The 22678-nt window shown below is 49.9% G+C and overlaps 2 protein-coding genes across 4 annotated transcripts; one reads left to right on the top strand and one right to left on the bottom strand.

The window, feature by feature from the left end:
- Window positions 1–1225: 1225 nt before the first annotated feature.
- On the bottom strand, window positions 1226–9373 carry GGCT (gamma-glutamylcyclotransferase). The gene is made up of 4 exons (XM_028526091.2): window positions 9091–9373; window positions 4676–4821; window positions 3074–3197; window positions 1226–1816 (listed from the first exon to the last, which is right to left on the bottom strand). The coding sequence occupies exons 1-4, from the start codon at window positions 9229–9231 to the stop codon at window positions 1667–1669; spliced, it is 561 nt and encodes a 186-aa protein (XP_028381892.1). The 5' UTR covers window positions 9232–9373; the 3' UTR covers window positions 1226–1666.
- A 229-nt stretch (window positions 9374–9602) lies between these two features.
- LOC114508117 (membrane magnesium transporter 1-like) lies at window positions 9603–11770 on the top strand. Of its 3 annotated transcripts, none has more exons than XM_036010445.1 (3): window positions 9603–9677; window positions 9898–9996; window positions 10977–11770. In XM_036010445.1, the coding sequence occupies exon 3, from the start codon at window positions 11317–11319 to the stop codon at window positions 11710–11712; it is 396 nt and encodes a 131-aa protein (XP_035866338.1). In that variant the 5' UTR covers window positions 9603–9677; window positions 9898–9996; window positions 10977–11316; the 3' UTR covers window positions 11713–11770. The 3 variants fall into 3 exon arrangements, with proteins under 3 accessions (XP_035866338.1, XP_035866339.1, XP_035866340.1); XM_036010446.1 differs by having other exon boundaries at window positions 9628–9699; XM_036010447.1 differs by lacking the exon at window positions 9603–9677 and having other exon boundaries at window positions 9684–9996; window positions 10977–11042; window positions 11076–11770.
- Window positions 11771–22678: the final 10908 nt, after the last annotated feature.

Raw genomic sequence — 22678 nt, 5'->3', positions numbered from 1 at the left:
CACACTCATTGAAGATGGTCCTTATTGGTTTGCAAGCCCAGAAATGCTTTTTCAAAAACCTGATTGCTATGGTTTACCCAGGGACCGGTTTCTATTGCGGTTAGAAAGCCAACATCACCACTAGAAACAGACATTCCTTCCATAAGACGTTTGGTATGGCAGAATCACCTTGAAAGCAACTGGAAAAACTAGGTCTGGTGATAACAAGATTTTTTTGAAAGGCCAGCCATGAAGGTTTTATTGCTAGTGTTTTAAATTCTTCAATGCAAGTCGTCATTTCAGGTGAGATAGATTGTTAAAATCATATCCGATTGTTAGTGTCCACAGCAACACTGAGCCTTGCTCACTGTGTGGCCATAACTGGGTTCCAGGTCACTGACCAACCTGATCTTCTTCGGAGGAGTCACAAACTGGAGGAACCTAGAATTTTGGAGGGTGCCCTTGAAAATCGAGAGGTGTGACAGCTATGAAAGGGGGTCTGACCCGGAGTCTGTGTGTGGCCCAGCGTCGCTGCGGAGTGGCAGCCGTAGCTGGAAAGTGCTCTGGTCTTTCTTCCCAAGAGAACGGACAGAATCTTTATTTTGCGGTCCTGCAGCTAGTTCTCCCTCGTCCCAGTCACCTGTTTGGGGGGCCCGGCTGACGGCCCCTCACAGAGAGAGAAGACGGTTTCTGATAACCAGTATTGTTTTCTTCGTGACTCTTCTTCCCCGTTGTTTATTCCGTTAATAAACGTTAGACAGTGACCGTTTCTTCCCAAGCCGAGGGTCAGTGTCAGAAATTACTCTTCCCTCATAACCCTGACTCCCCTACTTCACAGTCCCCTTCCAAGGGCGGTGCTGTACAGACTGGATTCTTCAACAGGAACGACAATGATCGCGGGTACTTATGACGCACCAGGTTCTATTCCAAAACCATGACACACATTTACCCCTCAAAGCAATCCGAAGACATGGGTGTTTGGCTGTCCGCATTCAACAGGGGAGGAAACCAAAGCACAGACTCAAATAGCCCAGAGTCTCCCGGCCAGAAACTGGGGGCACCGACGACTGGGCCCGGGCCGTCTGGGAGCCTGCACCCTAACCCTCGCAGAGCACGGATGACACACAGCCCAGGGCGGACGCACACGTGTGACGATCTGAACCTACCGAAATGCAATGGGGTCCGTCAGCGGGGGACACAGGGTAAACCGCAGACACACGCTTTCCTCAAAGAAGAGGATACCCGCTTTTAAATTTAAAAAGTTTTATTCCCAACTGTCTGCAGTTTGCTTGCTCTTCTTAAGGTGACAAAAAAAAAAACCCACCCAAAACCCAACAACAATTCCAGAACACAGCAAGTCACTAGCACCGCCATGAAGATGCAAACCTATCCTTTGTCCTGGAGCAAGAATACACGTCAGGTCAAGTCAAGCCCAGAAAAGTGTCCTCAGAAGCAGTGCCCACGTCCGCTCATCCTGCATTCCAGCGCCTCCCGGTCCTCCTGGCAACTGCCCAGCCCCCACCCAAGCCTCTTCCCACGGCCTGAAAACGATGAATCGCTCACGCGAGACATCCCTTCAGAGCATTGTTCAAAATATATCAGACGAAGGGACATCCCAGACCCCTGTTCTACGTGTTAAAAATGTATCAAACGAGCATGTAGAGAAGACAGCCACAGGTCCGCTCCCTTAGGTGCTGGTGAGTCCTGCTTCCCCCTTTCTGATAATGTCCTCCACGTCATCCGAGACCCGCCCCTGGTAGCCGTTGGCCTCTATGGCATCCAGCTTCTCCCGGTACTCGGGCGGCAGCCCATTCTCCTTGGCACCCATGCAGATGACCTAGAAAGGGGTACAATAAGCAAAACACCTCTTTGAGTTAGGAGCGTAATTTAACTCGGCGTGAGACAGCCTTCTCTGCACTGTGGAAGTGTTATCTGCATTGAAGTGCGGGATAATTTCAGGCTGCCTCCAGAATAAACACGGAGAGCACGACGCGGAGGCTTGGTCGCTGCTTCACGACGAGCGTGCTGGTGCAGGGGGCTCTCAGAGCCTCGGCGTCTGTCCCCCTGGAATGCCGATGTCACTCGACAGTGTGATTTAAAATGTTGTTATGGCAAGACAGAAAACTTAGTGTATAGACATTCCATGATCTTCTAAGAAATCATTCCTTAGGTTAAAATGCACGGGGAGCAGTTTGGGTTGAACCCTGGAGTCTCGTCGGCCTCTGTGTTGGACACGAGGGAATGAGGGACCACTCAGCGGTCCTTCCCAGATCAGTACCAGGCTGACCCTCGGGGTGCCGTGCTAGAAAATTCCAGAGCAGGCCCAGGGGCTGGGCCACCCGCTCCAGATGCCCAGTCCTGACTGGGCCTTCTGACAATACCTAAGCTGGGGTTCCTGAAAAGGCACACTGGGGTCTCTATTTTTTTCCCCGTGCTTGTCGGGGGTGGTTTCTCTGAAAGGCAGCGTGACTTTTATTTTTCTATCTGGGGACGGAAGACATGTCCCCAGCTGTAGGAAATACACGTTTCCCCATTACAGTTAATCTTGGTGTTCATGTTTTGTGGAGAAAAATCCTATGACAAAAGCCTGTGTGTATGAATACAATACGTGTCTGGGATTGTGCCCCATACATATTTCTAAAGGCCTTTTTTTTTAAATCAACAAAATCTTAGGAACATACTTCTAGCATTACAAATAAATCTGAACACTTGCACTTGAGGTAAATAATTTTTGTATTCAAAAATGTTGATTAAGCCCTGGCTGGCGTAGCTCAGTGGATTGAGCATGGGCTGCGAACCAAAGTGTCGCAGGTTCAATTCCCAGTCAGGGTACATGCCTGGGTTGCAGGCCATGGCCCCCAGCAACCTCACATTGATGTCTCTCTCTCTCTCTCTCTCTCTCTCTCTATCTCCCTCCCTTCCCTCTCTAAAAGTAAATAAATAAAATCTTTAAAAAATTTTTTAAAAAATGTTGATTAAAATGAATTGTTCAGGTAGAATTAAAACACGCAAAGCTTTTAAAAAACAAGATAGTCTTTAGTTGAGCTCAGTGAAAATTAAGAGCAATCACCAAAAATCTGTGTACGTAGCTTACCTTCTTATACTGGGGTGAAGGAGGAGCACTCTCATAGTTTCTCATCTGATAAGTTCGACAGATTATCTCTTCTCCTTCTTGAGTGGAAACATTAACTTTTATTGGGGCATATGCTTTTTCTTGCCTGAAACCAGAACGGCCAAATTTTAACCATACTTGACTTAGCCAAGTGAGTTTACTGCATCAAGAATTTCACTACTGGATTTTCTGGACCATAAGACGCACCTAGGTTTTAGAGGAAAATAGGAAAACAATTTTTTGAAGCAAAATATGTGGTAAAATACTTAATAACACAAATAATATTTCACCAATGTAAATGTAAACAGAACTCAACCACAGCATTAACAATCATTATTCCTCCCAAATTTGCCGGGGGGTGGGGGGAACAGTGCATCTTATAGTCTGAAAAATATGGTTTATATATATGGATGTGTTTGCTCCCTATGTATTAATATTTGGGGATATAGAACACACTCCACATAATATCACTTCCTCAAAAGTAAACGGTACTTCAGTTTGAAAACCTGAGACGTGCCCTGGCTGGCGTAGCTCAGTGGATTGAGCATGGGCTGTAAACCAAAGTGTCGCAGGTTCGATTCCCAGTCAGGGCACATGCCTGGGTTGCTAGGCCACAGCCCCCAGCAACCACACATTGATGTTTCTCTCTCTCTCTCTCTCTCTTTTTCCCTCCCTTCCCTCTCTAAAAATAAATAAATAAAACCTTAAAAAATTTAAAAATTAAAAAAAAGAAAACCTGAGATTTAGTACTACTTGGTATACTTTGAACAGATCTGTCATTATCCTATGTAAAAACACGCTTCAGTGCAGTTATGTTTGTGCTGATGCCCCGAAGCACTGCTCTCCGGGCCACAGAAAGTGGACGGTGTGTTCCGACAGCAAGAGAACTGCCAGCCAGAGAGGAGCGGAGCGAAGGACCCGCTCTCGTTCCCAGCGAGCCGCGGTGCCCGGCGCGCCAGGTCGTCCGTCCGCTCTTCTCAAGCCGCGCTCTGTCCTGCCGACTTTCTCTGCAGTAAACGCTCTGCACACGACTCGCAGGCATGCCACAGGGATCGGTTTTAGTTGAATCCTGCTCTAGTGGACTCTTAGTAAAAAGTAGCAAAGCACTCTGAATACGTTGCTGAAGTTCTTACAAATTACTATTAACTTTTACATTCACCTGCCACCGTAAAGAATGAGTTCGTACAGACTGGCTCTAAGAAAAACGGAACAACTGCTTCTGAAATCAATAAACACGTGTAACGATGGCTAACATCTTCACGCTTTCTCGCCACAGGAAACGACGAAGATTTTTACAGGGTTCGATTTCCCTTCAAATAGAAGGGAAATGAGGAGTTCCATCTTTTATAGAAGAGATTACACAATCACCCCCAAATCTCAGTCAGAAAGTGCGACCCTTTTAGGCTTTTCTTTTTAGGACATACACATTACACCGTTTATGTTAACTCTTAAGGTATAAAGAACAGGTAGTACATAGTTTTGAAAAACCAACGTGTGTGTGTATGTGTGTGTGTATACACATCCTTGCATATGACCCACTTTTGGAATTTGTAATTATTTAAGGCATAATTAGAAACCACCTACTTATCCAGAGAACTTAAATTGCTTTTGTTCATTTTCCACACCACTCCCCATACTTCATCGCCAGGACTTTCAAAAATGGTGGCTATACCTCCGTGCCAAACTTCACTTTCTTTGCCTTCGGAATTGCCAAAGTCAAGCTTAAAATCCTACAAAGAAAACCAAAGTGATATGAGTAATAGCCTCTTGAACCAAAACTTTCCTGCTCAACGACAACAAAAAAAGAGTGATTTACCTTGAATTCCATGCAATTAAAGCATAAACTGTGAGTTCCTTCTATGCATAAGAAGCTGTGGAAAATACAAAGATAAAACAGAAACCCAGATCTCAAGGACTGTATGTATTTTTTCCTATTTTTCTTAAAAAATTAAGTATATACTGAACATGTACATGTATTTCACCACAAACAAAAGGTTTAAGGAGAAAGAAAAATCCAATAATCCTGATGTCTCAGCACCACTATTTTCATTTTTGAAAATTGCACCCAGTCTACTGGCCGGTAGACTTTAATGCAGGGGCGGTCACAGGGTGTGTTACTGACACGGGGCAGCTACACAGGTGGTGACGTTCTCTCTACCTCTGTGCACGTACAGAGCATCCCACTAGCGCGCATCGCTGTGTCTGCCCTAAGGGAGCTGGCCTGGGCGGGTGATTCGTGTACTTATGAACACTAATCTAATACTCATAAAGTGTACTAATATACCTATAACAATCATAAAAGCAGCTAATACATACCAGGAAATTACTGGGTTCTGTACACTGGGCTATGAACTTTATAGAGGCTCATTTTTTTTTTTTTTTTTTTTTTTTTTTTAAAGATTTTATTTATTTTTAGAGAGGGAAGGGGGGGGAGAGAGAGAGAAGAGGGAGAGAAACATCAATGTGCGGTTGCCGGGGGTTCTGGCCTGCAACCCAGGAATGTATGTACCCTGGCTGGGAATCGAACCTGGGACACTTTGGTTCCCAGCCCGCGCTCAATCCACTGAGCTACGCCAGCCAGGGCTTAGAGGCTCATTTTTATCCTGCTTAATGACTGTACTGTACCCATTTCACAGCAAGAAAAGCTGCGGCTTACAAAGATCAATCAACTTGTCTAAGGCCTCACCACTAACAAGCGATGGAGCCAGGTCTCCAGTCTGGCTTTTTCCCTCACGGAAAGGATGTGGTCCTGCGGAAGCATAAACCTTCTCACTCGGCTGTTTGGTCTGGGAAGATTTCTTTTCCATCTTTCCCCAAATTAGCTTCCTTAATCATAAAATACAAATGGATGCACTAGATAGTAAGTCTAAGGTTTATATTTTATCTTTGTCCCTTTTATTTTCTTAAAAACCTTGCCGGACACTTTAGGGAAAAGGTTTTTTTTTTTTTTTTTAAGATTTTATTTGTTTATTTTTAGGGAGGGAAGGGGGGGGAGAGAGAGAGAGAGAGAGAGGGGGAGAGAGGGAGAGAGAGAGAAACATCAATGTGCGCTTGCTGGGGGTTCTGGCCTGCAACCCAGGAATGTACCCTGGCTGGGAATCGAACCTGGGACACTTTGGTTCCCAGCCCGCGCTCCATCCACTGAGCTACGCCAGCCAGGGCTGAAAAGGTTGTTTTGAGTGACCGGTAACTTCAGCTGGTATATTGGACATTCCAGAACGAAGGCTCCCGTCAGACGGTCTGCTAAAAGTCACAACCATACTAGGAACTGACTGTCTACTGCTAAATCCAAGGGACAATTTTCACTTTTCGTCTTGTTCCACTCCTCGGCTGCTCCTGACACAGTCACCCACCCTGTCTTCCTGTGCCTCCTTCCTGACTTTTGGGCTGTCCCTCGATCTCCTCGGTCTCTGTGCCCATTCCTCCTCCACGACCCGGTCTTCCAACATTGGGGCTCCCAAGGGCTCAGTTGAGGCCGTCTTCACTGTTCATTCAGCTGCGTGCTCAAGCCGACCTCGTCCCCTCCAACAGCTTCTATTACCATCCGACATTCCAGTCATCTTTTAATCCAGCCCAAATCTCTCTCTCTGAGCTTCGAACATGCTTAGAACAGGCCCGGCCCATACTGAGTACTTGATAAATGTTCACTAATGTTTTTCTGCTCAGTTGGATGTGAACCAAGCATCCCAGACCCGGTATGTTCAAGCCGAGCTTGAGGTTCCCTCCCAAACCTTATTGTTCTCTTTGCAAACATCGCCATCACCCACCCTATTATTACACCAACCACCTGAGTCATCTGTATCATCTCCTCCTCCCTTTATAATTAGTCGCCAAGAAGATGACACTGTTACCTCCTAAGTATCTCCCAAAGCGACCTCCCCTCCACTGCTACCACCCAAGGCGCCATAATCTTCAGTATGGGCTGCACGAGAGCTTTCTAACTGGGTTCCCTGCATCCAGTTTCCCCTCACTCGGACCCATTTTCACAGCAACCAGGTGCGTTTTCGAAGATGTACATCTGATCTTTCATTTGCTTCACTTCTGCATTGGGTCTTCTCATTGCTCTCGAGTTAAAAACCAAAGTCTTCTTTGGCCCCTGGGGTCCTGCAGCACGTGGCCCTTCCCTACCCCTGCAGTCCTCATGCCGTGTCTTCCTCACATGCTCAGCTCCGGCCTCACTAGCTGGATGATCCAGCTTCTCTCCTGCAGTCTTTTGCACATGCCACCGCTTGTTTGGGTTGCATCTTCCCTCCCCCAGTCATTCAGTCTCGGCTTTAAAACCATGTTTTCAAGAAGAGCTTTACTGATCATTCTAGCTAGGTTAGGTCTCCAGGTCATCCAGGGGTGTCCAACCTATTGGCATCTCTGGGCCACACTGGAAGAAGGCTTGGGCCACACATGAAACACACACACACACACACACACACACACACACACAAACCGATGAGCAAAAAAGGTTTTAAGTAAATTTACAATTTTGTGTTGGGCTGCATTCATAGCCATCCTGAGCCACATGCAGCCCGCAGGCTGGACACCCCTGTTACACCTTCATAGTGCCTCGTTCATCTCCTTTAAAAAATAAAAAACACTTTACTTTTTTAGAGCAGTTTTAGGTTCACAGCAAAACTGAGAGGAAGGCACAACATGTCTCCTTTGTATGACTAACCATACCTGTAACTGAATAGTCATTTGCTTGATAGCTCCTCCCCTCATCTCAATGAGAAGCATCTGAACTCCTTTCCCACATTTGGGGAGTTCCCCGTCTTATGTGTCCGGGGGCATTGAGTGTGCCAGAGTTCCACTCCCAATTCTGAACCCTGGACACCAGAAGTTGGTTCTCCCAGCGTTGCCTGCAGTCAGGGCACGGGCATGTGGCCAAGACTTAGCCAGTGTGGGTACCCCCTCAGGGCTTTGAACTGTGCCCAAGGACAGCAGAAACTCCACCCTGGGGGTGGTGGCCACGTCTGGGTTTCAGGAGCTGCAGGGGTGTAGTGACAGCAGCAGGCAGGGTCCAGAGCCGGTGGTGCTCATAATGCAAGTGGCGGTGTCTACAGTTACTGAGTTCAGCGGGGGGTGCAGCAGCGGCCTCCTGGCTGCTTCTGCCTGTGACGTTGGCTGTACTGCGGTTGCTGGCCTCCCGTTATGCCTGCCTGCTTCGTGCGCTTTGTGGCCCTACCTTCCTGGTCATTCTGTAAGCTCTCCAGCAGTTTTTCAATACGTTCTTTTCCTGCTTAAGTCAGCCACTTTCTTTTGTTTGCAACTGAGAACCCTGATGACAGCAAAGGCCATGTCTGTCTAGTTCAGCAAGCCAAACGGTTTTGTAACAATTTGCCTGTGTGTTTCTCCTATAGCCTGGGAGGCTCTCAAAGCAGCCAGCTTACCCAATCAACTTTGTGTCTTCAGGTAAGTGCTGGAAGAATATGTACTAATGAATGAATGGAATGAACTGAAGAGCAGTGATTGTTTTTGCCCTAGATGGGTTACCGTTCATCCAGCCACTTAACTGAGCACAGCCCTTACCAGGAATAAGACTCGGTTCCAGCTCTCAGGGCCTCTCAGTTTGGGGGGTGGGGGGAGTGAAGGGTAGGTAAACGGATTATTACAACACCAGGTGACCAATCCAGTAGCAAAGGTATGTATGTAACAGAAAACAACTGATTCCCTGACTTGGGTCGGAGAAAGTTTCTCAGAGGTGTCAACTGAATGGATTCAGTGAGGATGCCCCTGAACTGGTGGATGAGAGGTAACCAGATCTGGGCAGTACGAGCAGTTTGTGGGAACGTTAGGTGGGGAGTCGTCGCAGCCTGGGGACGCGCCGTTGTTGGGGTGGCAGCGCTCCGTAGGAGTCAAGCATAGAGCCAAGAGGGCCAGGTGTGCTTGCCCAGGAGGGCAGCAGCCCGATCGTGAAGATAAGACCAACTCTTATCTGGAAGAGCTGCGCGCCTGGCCCGCGGTCTATTGAGTGGGTTCAAGGTCGGGAGGAGGGGCGGGGCACTGACCTGTAGGCGGGCCACGCGGAAGAACCTGGCCGAGGGGTTTTGGAGGTGGATCCGCTGGGTCAGCAGGTTGCTGCCGTAGGCAAAGTACAGAAAACTCTCCTCCTCCTGGCCCCGCTGGTCCCTGAAGCCAGAGGTCGCCATGTCCCGTCAGACGCTTGCTCGGCCTGCGCGTCGGCAGCAAGGGTTTAAGGAGAGGTCAGCGAGTGCCGCGTAGTGGGGGATGACACCAACTCGGCGGTCCCTACACCGCCGCCTCCAGCGTTGGGGCACTGCAAGAAGTGTGTGTCCCGAGAGTCAGCGGCGAGCACTCTTCTGATTGGCTGTAGGTCCTAACGCTACAAGTAGCCCCTTCTGATTGGTCAATGGCGCCGCCGCCTCGGCACTTTCCTCTTAGACTCGGAAATGCTCTATTGCGTGGCCACTGGGTTCTAATTTCTCATTGGGCACGCTCCTCTCTTGTCCCGCCCCCGTGATCAAGGGTGTCCCTCATTGGCGGATGGGCGGGCTCTTTGTAGCGGCTGGTGAGGCCGCGTGGGCTTGTTTCAGGGGTCCTGGCGTGCGTGTCCCAGCAGGAGTTTTTACTCTCGGTGTGTCTAGGAAGGGGTGAATGTGAGTACGTGGCCGTTTGTGCACTTTAGGGGGATCGGGGCAGATCCGAGCCGGGACAGCGACCCTGGCTACGACAGTTTCCTCCCCCTGCAGCTACCCCCTGGATCGGTTTGGAGGAATCCGTCAGGAAGGTCTGGTCACCCCACACGCTGGTTCCCGCGTCTTCAGCCCACTTGGTCTCCTTGATACCTTTTCCAGGGACCCTTTGCCTCCTGGAGAAGCCCCTCTGAATGTCTCGGGCTCCCTTCCCTAACGGAAGTACCGTGCCGGGTTCAAATTCCGACGCTGCCCGTTGGTGTAAGTATTAAAAGAGTAATTTGTGAATGTCACTAAAGGCAAAAACACTAGTGTAAAATAAGATTACAGGAGTATAACAACAATGAAATAGAACTCTATATTGTTAACTTTGAAATGGAGAGATTCATATGAACTCAGGGCCTAAAAGCAGTATCCTTGGCAACCAGATTTTGACCTCTAAATATTTTCCAGGTAGGGGTACCAGGGCTCCTAGGGGAAAGGGCTGGGGCCACGTCAAGAGTTGGGAATGAATGAGTGCTTGGAATGCCTGGTAACAGAAAGTCAGGAAGTAGCCTAGTAAAAAGAGGTCTTTTTAAATGGAGGTGGGAGCCAGCTTGAAGGAATGCCTACTGGCCAAAGTTAGAACCATTTGAGCTTCAAAATGAGGACTGCAATTGACTGAACATGTCATATAAAAGTCATTCCCCAGAAGGAGTGAGCCTAATCTAAAAAAACAATTTTTGAAAACCCCCATTTCCAGCCCTGGCTGGCGTAACTCAGTGGATTGAGCGTGGGCTGCAAACCAAAGTGTCACAGGTTTGATTCCCAGCCAGGGTACATGCCTGGGTTGCAGGCCATGACCCCCGGCAACCGCACATTGATGTTTCTCTCTCTCTCTGTATCTCCCTCCCTTCCCTCTCTAAAAACAAATAAATTAAATCTTAAAAAAAAAACCACCATTTCCCATGCTACTTACTGGTGGGGACTATGACACCAACTCTTGACTCTGGAAAGTGGTAGTTGAGGAAAATGAATTAAACATTTCTCCTGCCTTCCAGTTGCACGTGTATTGCAAAGTAATCAAGTAGCCCCAGTTGATGTGGAAATAGTTCTTTTTACAGAAATATGCCAGCCAAATAATGTAAAATGAATGATAGAAAGTCAGTATTTTGCAGACCCTAATAACTGATTCGTGCCAGGATCGTTCACAAAAGGGCACTAAAGAACAGAATGTTAACCTGTGCACGATTATTCCCCAGGGATTGCTTGCGGGTCATCAAGGGGGAAACAGAACGACAGCGGAAGAGTCTGGCCCCTCCCACCTTAACCTACGTGAGCCTCGTCGTCACTGAATGTGGACTAGCCTGATACTGCGTCTTCAGCATCATCTGTGAGTATTATATCCAAAAATCTTTAACTTCAACATAAGCAGGATCTACAGGATTGAAGAAAAAAATTGACACCACGAGGAAAAATCGAAAGCAAGCGATAGAACATTCTGCAGGACAAATAGCTTCATCTCGTAAAGCCAGTCAGCGTCATTAACAACAATAATAAAACCCTTCGCCGCTTTTCGTGCGCTGCCGCTCTTCCGGCGTCATGGTGCCGTCACTGTGGAAGGGGCTGGTGGGCATCGGCCTTTTTGCCCTAGCCCACGCGGCCTTTTCTGCTGCGCAGCATCGTTCTTACATGCGTTTAACGGAGAAGGAGGATGAATCGCTGCCAATAGACATAGTTTTTCAGATACTGCTGGCCTTTACAGTTACCTGCTATGGGATAGTGCACAGTGCGGGGGAGTTCAAAGACATGGATGCCACTTCGGAACTGAAAAATAAGACATTTGACACGTTGAGGAACCACCCGTCGTTTTACGTGTTTAATCATCGAGGTAGGGTACTGTTCCAGACTTTGGAGGTGACAAACTCTTCAGACCAAGGGGCGCTGGCCTCTCTCGTATCCCTGACGTCCCAGAAACTTGAATCACTGCACCAGTAGGACTTTTTACAAATCGTAACAGGACAGGTCACAGAGCCGGAATGTTGGCGTTTGGGGTCAAAAAACAACTCCCCCCACCGGTATTTATATTGATCCTTCAGATCCAATTCTAAAAAGTCTCTGGCCCTTGTCTGTATACTGTTAATCAAATCATTGGTGCAGTAGGAGTTATCTGGGAAATACGTCTTTGATCTTTCCCAGAGAGAGTTCGTGTTTTCATTTAAAACAAATTTGCATCTTTTGTAAAAGTCACTGTTTTGAACACATTTCTTTGAAGGAAGCGTTGATGTTTTTGTAATTGTTTTCTTAGGTTTGTTTTCCTTTGCACGGCAGCGTTCAGGGTCCCTTGGGTGGCAGTGCTCTGCTCTGTTTGTGCAGCGAGAGTGACAGGGAACGGTCTTCAGTGCTGAACACATGGACTCGCTGTGCTTGTGTGTTTTCAATAAATATATTAGTGACCAAAAGTATAGAGGAGTTGTTACTCATTAAATGCAGTCCCGGGTTATACAGGTGGTGTGACATACATATATACCGATGGCCACAAGGATGTGGAAATAGCCGTTGTTGGGAAAGAATTCCACATGCTGCCTGCAAACCTACAGGGACTTGTCCTCGACTCACTCACCCATCTCCTGGAAACCTCACATTTCGTCAGTCAGTCAGTAAGGTCTTCTGTACACTCTGTCTCCACCCTCCTCTTCATTACCATGGTCCCCGCCCTCTCCCCACGGGCATCACCTCGCACCCGGGTTAGGGCCACAGCTTCCCGCCTGGTTTCCCTGACTTGGCTTTTCCGTGGAGGTGGGGGAAGGGCGCACGTCACTAAGGGCGGTACAGAGGTGGGCTTGGAGACGGGTGAGCAGCCCAGTTTCTGTAGAGCCAGGGGTTCCTGTTAGGAAATGGGAGGTGAGACTGGAAGAAGGTCACTAGTTGACGGGAGGACCTTGAAATTTGCCTTGCAAGCTCAGACTACTTGGTGGTAAAAGGGAAGACAGTTTTGACTGGGGAGCAGAGAGAGCCCTTGGACCTCTGGACACTCATTCTGGTGGTTCTGACTGGGATCGCCTGGGAGGGCGTTGGGCGGGTTCATGGCCGAGTACTGGATACAAGTTCATTGCAGTAGGCAAGGACGGGAAAGCCTCGCACTGGGGTAGTAGTTAGGGAATGGACGTGAAGGGATGGAAGGGAGTGAAGGTAAGTTCATGTACTTTGCTCCTCATATCACTCCTTTGGGCAGAAACCTTCAGTAGCTGTCTGTTCCTCACGCTATCGAGGCCACGCTTTTGTGCAAGCCGTTACTATCTGATTCCACTCTGTGCAGCCGGCCTGATTTTCCAGTGGCTGGCAAACCCTTTGGAGACGGGCCACACCTTCTGTTTCTGTACAGGTGCAGCGATTGCCCCAGCGTAGATGAGCGATAAACGCCTGCTGACTCGGGGAACCAGAGTCTCGATCTCCCCACACTCCACACAGCCTCCCAGACCCTTCCTTCAGGACGACCTTGTCCAGCTTCCCTGGCTCGCCTTGCTGAACCGAAACGCGTGTGGCCTGTAACCCTGACTAGAGATGCAAAAATGCTCTAGCATACAGAATTCTGCGTGGGTTGTATTGGCCTTAGTGGGATTTGTATCTGTTCCCAGCTTACATACGGTCTGGGAAATGACAGGGGAGCATGCCACAATATGGGTTTTCTTTTGGACGGGGGAGAATACATTATAAAGTTCCAGTAGGCAGTCATGTCTCAGGATGTTGGACAGATCCCCTGCGTGCCCGGGCTGAGATGAACCCCGGAAAGTGGTTCCAGTACAGTGTGTTGTTTAGTGCTTAGTCGTCATCTCCCGTGACATCTCTGTCCCCATTGTTACGTCTGTAACCTCGCACTTGGGACCGGGTTACACAGACTGCCAGTCGAGCTTCTCTGGGGGGAGGGGGCATGGGGTTGGAGGGTGGGAATGGGGGAGCAAGTCAAACAAAAAGCTTTCATTTTTTTTGTGCTCTGTATTCCTTTGTATTATTTGTACTTTGAGCATATATTCCAGTATTACTTTTATTATTTAAACATATTTAAAGTTAAAATTTGAAACAAAAATTCACATCTTACAACAGAAGTGTAGGTCACAGTGCAGAGAACGGGTGTTGGGAGGATAGGAAGAGGGGGAACACCAACTGAATGGCCCGGAGAGACTGACGCAGCACACACACACCCCCGAGCCGCCTGCCTCCCGCGCCCTGAGAGAATCGGGTGAGATCAGCTAACCTCGCTCTGCGGGAAGGCGCCTCCTCCCTCGGTGCGGCCGCAGCTGCCGGCTGCGATGGCGTCCAGCTGGGTTTCCCTCCCTGCTCTCTGAGGTGTCAGTGGACATGAGGACCAGAGTGCTACCCCGGTCTGGTTTGGGGAAGTCACACACATGCCCTAGAACAGGAATCTGCTAGACCCCCCTGCCGACCTCCAAGGACACGTGCAGAAGACCCTGGAAATGCAGCGCGTCAGCTCTCTCGATGTCATTTATCGCAGCTATGTTTGACCAGGATGTACCAGTGCCCAGATTTACTACTGTTAATGTTAAAACCTGACAACCTGCACCATAGCGAATGCATTCATCTCCTCGGCTTACATGTCCATGTTATTTGCAACACCTTCACGTCAGATGAAATATAAAAGGAGACATTTGCTGCATGTTTCTACTGCCAGTCACAGCAGTAAACAAATAACACCTCAGCATGTGGGTTCCCTTAAGTGAAAATCCCAATTGCTCCTCTGGTGATAGACCTCATTCTTCCCAGAAGGAAGTGTAAGCTGGGTAAATCCTTAATCTCAAGCAAAATAATTAGATGGGAGCCAAGGTCTTCTTTTCTTTTCTTTTTTTTTTAAGATTTTATTTATTTTTAGAGGGGGAAGGGAGGGGGAAAGAGAGAGAGAGAGAAACGTCAATGTGCAGTTGCTGGGGGCCGTGGCCTGCAACCCAGGCATGTGCCCTGACTGGGAATCGAACCTGTGATGCTTTGGTTCGCAGCCTGTGCTCAATCCACTGAGCTACGCTAGCCAGGGCGAGCCAAGGTCTTCTTAATACCCTTACATAAAATCGGTTTCAGCATGAAACTCAGTTTAAGCACTTTGATACATGGACAGAAGGTGAGAACGGCGCTTGAGTTCTTGGCCTTTGTTAATGTGCTCAGATTTCGTGTTTTCAGTGCATTCAACAGCATTTAAGTGCTTGTCAGAGACATGCACACCCGTGACATGCTTTACTTGACTGCAAAACAACTCTGGCTATTTAGAACTCTTTCCAGAATAGCTGATCTTCATTATTTTCTGCTTTCACGTGAATGCAGCGCATCCCGCTAGCAGAGCTCCCAAAAGGCATCTCTACTTCTTGTCTTCGTGAAAATGCTCATCGGCCAAGCAGACAACCGAAACTACAGCAGAGTAACAGCCACTCGGCTGAACCACGGAAAATGAGTTATTCATGGGAGAAATAGGAGTGTTTTGTGTGGAGCAAAGAAACTTGCCTCAGTAAGATCCTTCTCTAAGCTCCCTGTGGGCAGTGCCTTTTACACGCATCTTTTCCAGATGCGTTCAGAACTGTGCTTCCAGCTAGCGAAGTCACAGGGACTCTTGGACTTGCTGCAGGAGGATGCCACAGAATTGGGGTGGCGAAACTGTACTCCCGGGACCCCACAATCCCGCACTCCTAGGTGTCTACCCGCATGAAGCGGAAACAGGTGCCCACACACCAACACTCGTGCACGAATGTTCACGTGCACGAATGTTCACGGCAGCACGGTCGTGGTAGCCAAAAGGCAGCAACCACCCAAGTCCGTCACAGGATGAATGGGTGAGCAAAAGGCGGTGTGCCTGCGCAAAGGAAAGGTGTCCGGCCGTGAGAAGCTGTGACGCAGGGACACGTGCTGCAACGTAGATGAACCTCAGGACCATGACGGTAGTGGAAGAGGCCAGAGGCAAAGGGTCACATCGTAGTATTTTATTTATATGAATTACCCAGAATAGGTAAGCAATAGACACAGGAGGCTGATTGGTGGTTCCCAAGGGCTGGCGGGGGGAGGGAGGAGAGAAAACTTAGTGGGTATGAGGTTTCGTTTGGGACGAGGAAGGTGTCTTGGAATTGGAACGTACTACTTTCCACCAAAAAGGTGAATTTTATGTTATGTGAATTTCACCTCGGTGGGAGGAAAAAACATAAAAAGCCTTATTTCCAGGGGTTTCTGATCAGTGGTTGTAAGAAGTAACCGCAGAATGTTGGTCGGTAACTTGGGCATCAAACTCCTTCGTGTTGAGGTGGGGGTGAGGAGTTTAAAGGATTTGACGTGAGTCCCTAACGGCTCAGTCCCGTCCCCACACACGCTGGGCAGGCGGAAGGCATGCGAGGCCCTTCTGTTTGGAAAGGGGTGGTGCCAGGAGCTCTGCCCCCTGGCGGGTGCTGGGGGGATGCTGAGCCGTGGGAAGGGATGCTCAGTCACCACAGACGTGTGGCTCCTCCCCTGGGGTCTCCTTACACATCCTGTGCCCATTAACAATGACACTCGAGCAGCAACATTCCGGAGTGGGATCTGTGGGACATCGGCCCCGGAGGACGGTCCTCCATCCAAAAAACGGCTCCTGTGGCCCAGTGAGCTGGGAAATGCTATTGTCCGTACTTCCTCTTGGAGATCCCCTGCGGCCGTCACCACCGGAAGGAACCCGAGGACACCTGTCATCGAGGGACCTGGCGAGCTCTGGTTAGTCCCGGTTTCCTTCAAACCTCTGGTTGCAGAGCCCCTTCGATGTGGGAAACACTGTGATTTTTTAAGGATAATTGTTGAGTTCTTGAACAATCGTATTACCTAAAATCTTACATTATCCAGAAAAGTTAAAGACAAGTGACGGTGTTCGCTAGACGTTATTTACTGGTTTCATATGATTTCAAAGCCGATTGTGCATGACTTCAGTGAAGTTGTTTCAAACGTTGTTTTTACCAGTAATGGTGTCTTGACACAAGAACAGAGGAGGTGGTGTCAGTGTCATCATTGCATCTGTTGCTGGTAAGCCGCCAGCAGCCCAACTGGGAGGGACCCACTGGGGCTTATCGATAACATGTGGAGAAGCAACTGTGGCCACATACAGTACTGTATTCTGTAGTACTTAGTACTTAGAGTACTGTAGAGTACTTAGAGTGCTCTAAGTCCTCTGAGTACTTAGAGTACTTAGACTATAAGTGCTGACCATTTGTGAGGACAATTCGAGAGCTCTGGTCTGGGCAAGGCGGACTTTGCTGACCTAGCTCTTCCAAGTCCCTTGGGGCGTCCACTCTTGTCTTAGCAAGGTGACTCCTCACAGACAATGGTGGTAAGCCACGCAGTGGCCCCTCAGAGGATTCATCCTGGTTACCAACATGTGGTTCCTTAGCAACGGGGTCTAGCAACAAGGGACTTTCCATTTTGAGCTGGCAGCTGGGAGTCAGTTGGTTAAAGCAGGCTTTCCCGAGTGCCTACTGGCAGAAACAGGTCCACTTCAGCCGAACTTGGAGATTACTTCTTTCACCTCCCCTTGCCTGGGATAACAGGATAATTGATCTACCGTTGCTTTGGAATATGCTATTTCACTCTTGCCTTAGTAAGAGATTATCCTGGATGCTGTGGGTTTGTGACATTCCCGCAGGGAAACTGTGCTCAGTAAGTGGCTGGCAGAGACAGAATTAGTCTCGGGGCATAGCTCTGCCCTCAAAAACAAAACAAAACACTGGAGAGGGAAGAACTGCGCATCTTTGTGCTGTTCTGGCCCGCCGCTCCCTGGCTTGGTGGGGGATACAGTCATCACAAGCGAGATCATCGAATGTCGCTTCGCTTTGCTGATTTCAATTCCCGATAATCAGGTTGAAACTGCAGTTTTGTAGGAAAACACCCATCGACCGTGAAGCTCTATTAAATGCAATAGTGGTTACAAGCTGGCAGAAGCAAGAATCTGACTGCAAGGCTGAGCGAGATGCAAGCATGATAAGAGTTCAGAATTCCCACACTGGGAAAGGCTGGGCTCCTCGGCCCCTTCTCCTTCCCAGCCTCCTTCCTTTGTTCCTCCTGCTCTCCTGTGTAAGGTCGTCAGAGCCGTGTGCAGGCAGGCGCAGCAGAACAGGTCAGACCGCGTCAGGGGAATGTGCCTCATTAGCAGGGGTGGCGGCCGCAGGTCTTGTTAGGCCAGTGGCTTCTTCAGACAACATGCTTGCACCTCCCCCTAAACCAGTGCAGAGGGTGTCAGTGTTGATGTCTGTCTCCTGCCACACACGAGAGACCTTTCCAAATTCCAATTTGGAGGAGTCTGTTGGCTTAGCAAGTTCTCCGCTCTTGTGTAATGTGATTTTCCAGGCTGTCGTGCAATTAAGAACTGTCTCCATGTCTCTAATCTCTAGTGAATTGATAACGACAAAGTAGGTGACTGCATCTGGCTGTTTCACGTCCTTCTGCCAACCCAGCCCGGTGTGCACGGTATCTGATGGTCTCCTGATCTGCTCCAAGCTCGCACACGACAGTCCACACCTGTCTGGTGCGGGGCCCGGACGCTCCCGGGGCCCTCAGCCAGGTGTCGCAGGGGAAGGGTTCGAAGTAGTACGGAGTAGAGACTGATGATACCTCCTCTTTTTCCTTGAATTAATTCCATCCACCCACTCTGTCCAAAACGATCTGTTTTGCAGAATTGTTCTGCATCTGACTCTGCCAGCCTCCCGTTGCCGAGAGAACGAGAGCAGAAGACTGAACCCAGGAAACAGGTGCTGACATGTATGTTAGCGAAGGAGCGTCAGACCGGAGTGACGGGGTCCTGCTAGAAACAGGGGCCGTGAGTAGTTATTGGCCAGAGACTTTTCCTACTTAACTTGCCTGGAAAATTCTCATTTATTCCTCAAGATCAAATAAACGTTACCTGCTCTATCTATCCATCCCTAGCTTCCAGATAAGTACAGTCTTCTATGTTTATAATACTTGATTGATTCCTTTACTAATACCTTACAACCAGTTTTACTTTAGTTATTTGTGACAGGCCGCCTTCTCCTCCTGGGCCAGGATGGCCATAGAGGGCGGGAATGATCATCCGTTCAATGAATTTTTATGGAACGTTCACCCCGGGTCAGCAGGCTGTGTCGCTACTTCTTAAATTGGAGCAGTATTCAATCTCCCTCGCCCCGACACTTCGCACACACCCGTCCCATTACTGAGCAGACGCTCAGTGGCGAGTGAAGTAATTGCATGGCTGGGCGCGTGAAAGGGTGACCACCCGGACGGACGTCTCTGCTGTGTAAGCGAGAAAAGGGGCCGGTTTTTCCGTGCCGTTTCCGTTTTCCCAGTTTGCAGACAGAATCAGTGCGGGCAGAAGTGAAGCTGCCGAGGAGAGCAGGGTCTGCCCTTCCGCAAGGGGACACGGTGACTCAGTACCCGGAGGGCCCTGGCACGGTTAGGACCCTCAGTCCTAGCCCGTGGGTTTTCCCCTTTTTGCAGCGTGCTCGCTGCAGAATACACGTGAGGCCCGTTGGTTTCTCTGTTGCAGTGCTTTCCTCCGACACCGTATCCCTCGTCGTCAGTAACGTGCTGGGCTCCATGTGGCTGTCGCAAATCATTGTTGACAAGAGGGAGTACTTTTCCAAACAAGCCTGAGCCGGCCTCAGCCCGGAGCCCACTTACCTGCAGTTTGCCCACGTGGGTGGCCTCAGACTGGCTCAGACAGGCCGCAACGCCTCTGCACGTCCTGCCTGAGACGGAGGCTCAGTGCGTGGAGCCGGGTCTCGTTTCATCAGCAAGTGCGACGTCTGTGGCTGCGCGCAGCAGAGAGGAGACAGGCACCGAAGAAAACCGTCCGTCTTCCTCGGGTTCCTAGTGAGTGCCTCTCCCAGATTTCCGCGTGGGTCTGCCGACCCCTTGCCAGTCTCAGGAAGCCCCCTGCCTCGTCGTCAGCAAATAACGCCCCCTGTGTTTTAATTTTACAGAGAAAATCGAGACCACCAGGCAACTTCTACCTGCTCTCTTTTCCATACCATGCCTGTTTCTGCATATCATTCACCAATTTCCTGCTGACTCGGGCAAAGAGGTGGTGGTGTTTGCTATAACTGTGTAACAAATCACCCCAAAATGGAGCTTAAAATAACGAATATTTGTTAATTACCCCACGGTTTCCAGGAGTGGGGAAGTGGGAAGCAGTTTGACTGGGAGGGTCTTTCATGCGGTCGCAGCCAGGATTCCAGCCGGGGCCACCCTCATCCGAAAGCTGGACCGGGGCTGGAGCACCAGCTCCCGGGGCGCATCACTCACGCGGCTGGTGGCCGGAGTCCGGGCCTCGGCACGCAGCCCCTCCACGGGAGGCTCGCATGTTCTCATGAAACCTCAGCGGGCGCCCCCAGATTGAGGGACCCACGAGGCGAGCGTGAGAGAAGCCGCAGTGCCTTCCACAACTTCCTCTCCAAGTTGCACACACAGCCCCCCCCTTCTCTGTTTCCTGTCGGCTACAGGGGCGGCAGCAAGCGCCACCTACTGGTAAGAGGACGGGAATGAGGCGCCCTCTTGTGGCAAAAGGGGCGTCAAGGAATTCATGGGCATCTTTCAGAGCCACCCCAGAGGGACCCCTCTCCTTTTCAGGGCCAATTCCTTCACCCGTGAGCTTGGTCCCCTCCTTTCTCACCTGGACGTGGCTACTCAGTTCTGTGCTCCCTTAATCTCTTCATGGTACATCCCACTTGCTGAACACCTACTATGTGCTGGTCCCTGCGCCAAGCCCTCACCGTGGACAGTCTCCCCTACTACACACAGCTCCCTGAGGCAGGGGAACGATTGCCTGCTTTCACAAAGGACGTCAGGCTCAGAGCATTGTACAGGAGACGTCCAGCGTCCGATAACCGGTCAGGAGGAGAGTCCATGTGTAAACGCAGCCCCGCCTGGCTGCGTCCATAGCTGTGCCCCGCCCCCGCCGTGTGCTACCCCACCCCAGGTGAACCTTTCGTGTCCGCCCCCCCTCCCCCCGTCCATCGGCCTCTCCTTAGCTTTCAAACAGGCTCCGCTCCTCCCCATGCAAAAACTGCGGCTCGTTCCCCCTCACGCTGCATCGCAAGTGCCCACCGCCACCGATTTCTGAAGACAGCCAGCCATCAGCGCGCTGGTCCTACTCCACACCTCCGTTTCCTGCAGCTGCAGTCAGTCACCTACCAGTGCCGCAAAGAGGGTTTGCACAGGCAGCAGCGACGCGAGCTCGAGGGTGGTTGGTAGGGCGGTAACATGGGTGTCGTAATTTATAGTTTTACCTCCAGCATTTCACCCAGCATGACCTACAGTGTGCTTGAGTGTGATACTGTCATGTTCCAGAATGACATGCTGATGATTTTGAATAAAAAGGAGACATCATTTGTGCCAGACCCTGTATTACAAAATCTCCCGTGGACCAATTCTATGCTAATAACTCCTAATTTCTGCTCCGCCTCCACCTTTCGTTTTCATTAACTAATCATCTGCTCTGGGTCTTACAAGTACCACAAACTCCTTACGTTCCAAACCCCGACCCCTTTCCAAACCAACCTCCCCGCTTTGATTCCCTGTCTTAGATGTTGACGCCACCATCGTCAAAGAAGATCGCAGAGATGTCGAATTTCGCGGAAGACGCAGCTGCCGTTTACTCATCTACGAGAGAGGCCAGTCCCACATAAATTGTCACCAAACAGGCAGAACAGCGTTTGTGGAGAGAAAACCCTCTGTCGGTGGAAGTGTTTGTTTTGTTTTGTCCCTGGACGTGCTGAGGGGCTGAAGACGATCCAGGGGCACTTGGCACCCAAGCCGACTGCATCATAATCAGGGTAGGCAATTCCCATTACTCACGATTTTCCTAAGAAGTCTTGTGATTTCAGCTGTGGGCAGGTAGGTGATGCGTTCCCCTTCGGTTCTGGCTGCTAACGTCTTCACCCCCATACCTATACCATGCCTAGGCTGGGGCTGCCCCATTTCTCTCGGTAGAACTCCTCGCTCTGCTCTCGTGGCCACACTGAGATCCAAGGCCACGCGTGACCGCAGTGCCTTGTCGGTCTTCTTGATTCATGTCATCCACTGGATGGTGGCCTGAGATAATAGCACACAGTAATATTTGATCACCTGGCTATCAGACACAGGAGGAGCTCAGGGAGTATCAGAACAATCACAGATACAGTAAACAGATTGGGACCAGTTTGTATGCAGTTTTCTGGTTCGCCTAGGCGGAACCAGGAGAATAATAGTTCTCAGGGGTCTTTTTATCCATGATGATCCTTCAGTTCCTTTGATGCTTTAGTGCATTTCAGAAACAGCAGCTCATGGTTGGGGGCCTGAGGTTCTGTAAAGACATAAAGATATGATAGGGGGTCTTGTTTGGGGGGGGGGGGTCCTGATCTAAAGCCAGACGGCAAACTTGTCAGTCGGAAGTGCTGGCAGCCATTGCAGTGGCCTGAGACAGGTGAACCGGGGAGCCGAGGTGTCTGCAGGACAGAAGACAGCGGAGTCGGGCAGAAAGGGCTGTGGGAGTCGGTTTACGATCCGATACCCTGACCCACAGGAAGGAGAGCGTAGAAGCAACGAGAAGAGGAGGCAAGTAACAACGCCTGAGTCCTAATCACAGATCTTCACCTGAAAGTCTTGTGTAGAAGCTGCCCGAACCTTCTGTCACCTCCTGATCCAGAAATCCGGGGGCACCTGTCCAGTTCCGGAGCCCTGCGCTGCCACAAGCTTCGTGCTGAGCCTCAGCGTGCGCAGCCGCAGTGCGGCTGGAGCTCGCGGGTCCCTGAGCGCACACCCTGGCGGGGCTGTCCAGCCTTTTGGCGCCTCTGGGCCACACGGGCAGAAGAGTGGTCTGGGGCCACACATGAAATACGCTGGGACATGTAATCACTCACACACACACACACACACACACACACACTTCTTAATGTTTTAAAGGAATGTACAAAATTGTACATTCCGGCGGCATTCATAGCCG

Source organism: Phyllostomus discolor, chromosome 10 (assembly GCF_004126475.2).
Source record: "Phyllostomus discolor isolate MPI-MPIP mPhyDis1 chromosome 10, mPhyDis1.pri.v3, whole genome shotgun sequence".
In the NCBI taxonomy this organism is placed as follows: Eukaryota; Metazoa; Chordata; class Mammalia; order Chiroptera; family Phyllostomidae; genus Phyllostomus; species Phyllostomus discolor.
This window is presented reverse-complemented; position numbering and strand designations above follow the sequence as displayed.

Bases quoted from the DNA above. Each gene is read 5' to 3' on its own strand.
- LOC114508117 (XM_036010445.1), top strand. From the start codon at position 11,317: ATGGTGCCGTCACTGTGGAAGGGGCTGGTGGGCATCGGCCTTTTTGCC.
- GGCT (XM_028526091.2), bottom strand. From the start codon at position 9,231: ATGGCGACCTCTGGCTTCAGGGACCAGCGGGGCCAGGAGGAGGAGAGT. The intron at 4,822-9,090 runs GTCAGTGCCCCG...TTTTCTTTGTAG, and splicing joins TCCGCGTGGCCCGCCTACAG to GATTTTAAGCTTGACTTTGG. The intron at 1,817-3,073 runs GTAAGCTACGTA...ACCCCTTTCTAG, and splicing joins CTTCACCCCAGTATAAGAAG to GTCATCTGCATGGGTGCCAA.